Source organism: Haemaphysalis longicornis, unplaced genomic scaffold, assembly GCF_048455015.1.
Source record: "Haemaphysalis longicornis isolate Haplotype H1 unplaced genomic scaffold, Haemaphysalis longicornis Haplotype H1 scaffold_6, whole genome shotgun sequence".
NCBI classification, from domain to species: domain Eukaryota; kingdom Metazoa; phylum Arthropoda; class Arachnida; order Ixodida; family Ixodidae; genus Haemaphysalis; species Haemaphysalis longicornis.
In genome coordinates, this window is record NW_027526407.1 from 102808140 (window position 1) to 102814139 (window position 6000).

At 43.1% G+C, this 6000-nt stretch overlaps 1 protein-coding gene across 1 annotated transcript in view; it reads left to right on the top strand.

Annotated features, from left to right (window-relative positions):
- Nucleotides 1-2964, top strand: part of LOC144141102 (carbohydrate sulfotransferase 14-like) — a 29679-nt gene extending 26715 nt beyond the window's left edge. The window contains exon 3 of the mRNA XM_077672629.1: nt 1973-2964. Within this exon, the coding sequence (XP_077528755.1) occupies nt 1973-2225 (253 nt within the window). The 3' untranslated portion in view covers nt 2226-2964. The remainder of the gene's footprint in view (nt 1-1972) is intronic.
- The last annotated feature ends 3036 nt before the right edge of the window (nt 2965-6000 follow it).

Consider the following 6000-nt stretch of genomic DNA (forward strand, 5'->3'; position numbering starts at 1 on the left):
TTTATGCGTTACTCTGCAATCACTTCAGTCTGTTTGGTTGAGGCTGTAATTAATTGTCAAGCGGATTGTCGATGCTTGCATTTTTTCCCTTAGTCACGGTACTTATTCTCGCCTTTATAAAACAGTTTTGTCCCTTTTTTTCCATTCCGAATTTTCCTGCAGGAAATCGGCCTGTAAACACAGCTGTTGCCTTTGCCTTGCACCTGGATGTTTTAAGAATGTGTGTTATGTAGCTTAAAAAATATATTGCCATTTTTCGCCTTATAAGCCGTTTTAGGTGTCGTTTCCCTGCAAATGATGCTATTGGGCGGGTTTACAGCTGATGAGCCATTTGTTGGTAACGCATAAATTACAAACGAACGATAACGGGCGTCCTAAATGCCGTTATCGAACCAGTTCATTCTTCGTACTCTCCTTTGATTGTTCTTTATGCTATAAATCCGAACTTAAGCGGGGAGCTTTGCAGGCTCCTTCCGTTTAATTTCAAGGCAATGGTCGCGACACGGTAGTTAACGCTGCAGAACTTGCCCACATTCTCGGCTTTTCTGTGGGTCGGAATATTTTGTCTTTTCCGGATGTCCTCGACAGCACAGAATATGCTCGTCATTGAGCTGGTGCAATCCTTCAATTGTTCCCCTAGCGCCTCGTTTTCTAGGATATCCCAAGCAATACGTGTAAGCTACTCTCAAGGCACACCACATTGGCCCTAACTCGGTGCAGCTGTTCTATTATACCCTATTACGTTGAACATCGTGTTTACCCCCGCCCTTACTTCGAGATTATTATTCCCTTGGGGAATGTAGATGAACAACTGCGAGAGATCAAGGGCCGGGAAAAATTACCCTTGCTTCACAGGTGGGTTACGGTTCAATACATCAGTGTGGTGAGACGGGGTTCAGATGGTGAATGCTGTCTGTGTACCAAGGCGGCTTGACTCTGTAGTGGAACTTGTTTAGTGTTCCATGGCTTGCCAACAAGGTTGATCTATTGTAATCAGGTGTGCGTTGCTAGACGCACCAGGCGGCGCTCCGAACCAGAGAGTGTGCTTTGAACTCCAGCCTTCCTCCGGGTATTCCTAATGAATCTACTGCATGGGGTAAAACACATGTTGTGGAATATGTGCAATATCGCAAGAATCATTATGAAAGGTTGATTTCTGTAACTAAGTAGCCTTTTTATCTTGTGTATATATTCGAGTCTGTTTATCATGTGGAATTGTCTTATACAATTACCTTGTGTAGATTACATAGCTTCTTGATTTTGAAATAAAAACGTTCAGTCCCTTTTTTCTTTAACCCGTTACACCCCGGTTGCACGGTAAGAGCTTCTCATTGTATTTGCCTGCTGAATAAAGTTACCTTGTCAAAAAAAACCGGTTGTAGCCCCTTCCGGCTTACACAAATGTTTTTATTGCATGCTAGTAGCTTTCGACCGTGGTAAAGTTGTACAGTTTTTATTTTTTACTCTATCCTTCATTTGTTTCTTTCTTGTCGTTTTTTTATTGTGTTTACTGCAACAAAAGCGAATGAAGTCCTACAGGAAAGCTGCATCGGGCAGCTTGACGGATCCTGGACAAGCGGTATTAAATAGGCGTGGGCCTAGCAGCAAGTCTTTTTTTCTTTAAAAAACAAAGAAAAATGGGTGGCTAAGTATATTCTCCTTGCAGCAGTACATATTGTGCTCAGAATTTTTACGAGCACTGTCGCAATTATATGTTATATTATTCATTTTTAAACAAGTACAGTTACCTACCCTTGAGGTATATAAACCAGAGCTCTGAAGAACATAGTTAAGGCACGGCAAATAAATATGTGTTCGATAAAATGAACTCGTTATTTCTGGTACCCTGAAGCTTTAATGCTCATCTAGTATTGTTGATCCTGTCGAGGGCTTTCCTTACGCAAAAACTATTTGCCACACTATGCTTTTAGCAAGCAGACAACTACTGTTTGTTGTCTAACCGTTGATGCAGGTACAACGTCATAGCAAAGGTGGAGACTCTAGATCAAGACCTGAAAACTTTGCTACCAAGAATCGGCCTACCAAGATGGACGTTCCCGGCAAGAAATGTGAAGACCCGAAGCAATGAGTCATCACGAAAAGAGTTCTCCCACTACATATCGGAACTACCCCGACAGCAGCTTCTCCATCTGCACGCGATTTATATGTATGACTTTGAACTGTTCGGATACAAGCTCGCAGGATACACAGATCCGGTGCTGTGAAAATGCTTCGTAAAGTTGTGGCCTCATGATGCGCCGGTTTAATTCAACGAAATATTCTCAAATGCCAGAGTCGGCAATGATGCAGCTGTTTTGTGGCAGGCAAAACCTTGCGTATTTCATCACCGATGTGTCGCTAGAAAGGTTTGGGATGGCGGATACACTAAATGAGTATATAATTTCTAAAACACGAAATAAAGAGCCTGTTATCGGGGAAGTGGCAATGTGAAACGCACGGAAGGAAGCACACTCTCTTTCACAGTATCTTACGCTTAAAAGTGGCATCCTTGCTGTGGTGGAGCCCCGTTAGGTCAGTAGCTTTGCATGTCCAGTGCTGAAATGCTGGTTCGCGATGAGCTCTAATCTTAAGCCTTCATCTTATACTGGTACTTTTGTTTTATATCAATGTTACCATAAGATATACTCTCAAATAAAATAGAAATTTTTCAGAAGTTTGAGAAGTTGTTGCTGTTTGATTCGTTGAACACTGTTTTGTTTTTGTGTGAAGCATAAGTAGTAACTGTTTTATGATTCTAAATGTACAACAAAGTTGAGTAAAGTAATCTTGTTTTGTATTTTTACTGAGTACTAATGATAGAAAATGAATTTTTTAGTGTTCCCACTGTAGCTAATTCCCACTGTAGCTAATGTGGCTTGTTCCTGTCATATTAAAGTGATCACAGCCAATTTTTTTGCGTCGTACTTTGGGCAATACCAAAGCTATAAATCCATCAAAAACATCTGGAACCCATACAATTTTCCCACACTGCTCGGTAAATTTTGTATTTGTAAGAAATCATGAGTTCACTGTGATGTTATGGTGATTTTGTTGCAGGTACACTAATTTTTTACTTTTACAATGATTTTCGATAAAAATGATTGATTCCAAATAGCAAGGCAAAATTCTACAAAAAATGGGAGATATTGCGAATGAAGACACACACAAAGTAAAAAAATCACGTAAAATGTTAAGCATACCACAATTTCAAAAGTTCCCGGCAAGAAATGGCTGACAGCAATGGAGAAATACAGGTGTATACAAGAGAAGACGTGAATGTCTGGTCAGCCACTAATCATTTTCAGAATTTAGAATTTCCGCGGGTAATAAATAATAGTGGAATGTATTGCGCGAAATTGGCGGACAAAGAAAAGAAACATAGCACATTTGTAACTAGGAATACAAGATTACAACCGCGTCAACGGTTTCTGACTTGGCACCAATATTTTACAGGTACTTTGCATACACGTATTGGCAACCAACGGTGTGAACTTGACCAAAGTCAGTTTGCCTACATTAATTTATTTTGTTCACTGCCAAATTGTACTATATTACAAGCGGAGGTGTTTCAGGGTTTGCAATGTGATGCTCGTCACGCCAGGTGAAGGTAACCCGCTGGGCCCAGAGACGACGCTACCGGCTTCAAGGCTTGCAATGCGCGATCTTGGCTGAGGGTATCCGTCGCGCGTACACAACATATATATTCACTGAGAAAGTACCAGATGATCGTGGGTGAGATACGGGTGCACAAATACCGCTGCGAGGGGTGTTGTGGGGGACCATGGCTTCTTCGGAAAGTGGCCATCAGAGTTCCGATGTCGCCAAATACCACTGAAGTAGTCAAACGAAACGTTGCAGTACTTTACTGGCAGTGGCCGTACTCCTTCGGCAGTGCGCGGCTTCAGCCGGCCTGCCACCTTCGGACGCTTACTGCGTAACGAGGAGTGCTCACGAGATGATGCGGCGGCAGTCCAGTGCGCGATCTCAGCTCGTGCGCCGAGGCACGCGACTCACAGCCACTCCGCATATATGCGCCGATAAATTACCTGACCTCGGTGGGTGAGCATTCATGTCGCACCAACCGCAGCGAGTGGCGTTGTGAAGGACCCCCCGCCTATTTTCCCCTCCCCCCTCAGCTGGAGGTGACCGCCAGAATGCCGCATTAGCTCCTCCGCTCCAGCAAATTTTAAAGGCGCGGAACTGGCATGGTTTTTCATCCTACATCACGGCGACATGCAGAGAGGCTGACTTGCAAGATAAAAACAATCTGTGGACAGGCTATGACAATACGGAAGGTGTTAGCCACAATGCACGCAAGTCTGCTCGGTAGTTCTGCTCTTGTTCCACATTAGCAAAATGTAAATTTTTATTTCAGCAATTACAATACAATTTTTACAGAGCGTGTATATACAAGAGGACGTCGCAATGCTTGAAACCTCTGGCTGGAATTCCTCTAAACATAGCTGCAGTAAAATGCAAACTTGGGCTAATTCGTACATGTTACATGACACTTAGAGGAAACATTTTGAGGACGTGGACTACACAAGAGTGAGATACACACGGCGGTGATTATGAATTGAGAAGTTCAGTTCGAAGAAAGAACATCTATAGCAGTTTCAGCGCTAACTAACCCTCTGCGAAAAAAGAAGACCGTTAGAACTACTCTATAGCCGTTACGTAGCGAATCGCCGGTGCCCATGGCTCAGCTCTTGCAATCACAGAGAACACACTCGGTTGAAGTACGCCACGTCTGCAACCACAAGCCGAGAGATGACGAGATGACATGTACTTGACCTTTGTAGAATGAGCGTGACGCCATCTCCCGGCGTACTCAAAGTCACGGTCTTCCAGAGTATTCTTAACAACTCACGGCGACGCATTCATTGTTCTAATACAGCTCAAGACGGGCAAACGCAGGATTTCATTCAAGGGGGTTGGGAGAAGAGACGGGGTAGAACCGAGAATAATGTATTGAGAAGGGTAAGAAGGTAAACAGAAAAAACAGGAACAGCAACACGCATTGTAAAATTTTTACTGGATGTTCGCCACACACCGCATCTTTGCACTTGTAATTTTTTTCTTAAGAAACATCGCAAAATACCTGTTTGTTGTGGTGGTCGTAGAATTGTGTCGCCGCCGGCAGGAGCTTGTGGCATCACTTGCAACCGAAAAATGCTTATTTATAGTCGCTATGACAGGACGATAGGGGGGTGTAATAATCCATTCCACCCTAGGGGGAATTTCGGGACGTTCCCTTGCGCTGCCTCCGTGTTTGTGGTAGTACCCTTCAAAAATGTTAATGTTGTGTCTTTAAAGAAATAGCAGAAGAATGAGGGTATTATTGCGTAAATCGCACCCATCTCCGAATGATAAGGTGAGGACGCAGTGGTCTCAAAACATTTGCGCCTTGAACGACGCCTTCCGCCAGACGATATGCGTGACCTGGCGTAGTCTGCTCTTCGATCTTCCGTTTTTAATGCTGAAACCAGTAAACCTAGGCATCACCAGGAAAATGCAGAGCATCTCGATTGAAAACTTCTTGGATGCAGCCTTCTTGTATTTTCTGTCAATTGCAACTTTGGGAATTGTGAAAGCCAATATTTTTTCCTGCACTTTAAACTTCATGCCAGTAGAGGGCTTGTTATCTGTACGGCAAGAGAAGGATAAAATGACATTACTAAACTGCCGCATCTTGCCGACATAAGAAATAACTGCGGTGATCAAAGCAAGGGTATAAAAATTTCCAAGCCAAGGACTTTTCCTGTCAAATTATATGCAAAAAGAGTCGGTGGCCGGTACTCTTTATTAATAGAAAAGGTAGTTTTAAACAATATTTAACATAAATTGACCATATGCCACGCAGTGACTTTTTGCCACGCAGTGACAGATAGTGTAATACTACACTATTCTCCTTTAGTGTGTCCTTTCCGTATTCTACACTAGCGCCCTTTGCGGACTTCTGCTTTTCTGGAATCATTGTCTCCCTCTGAACATTTTCTC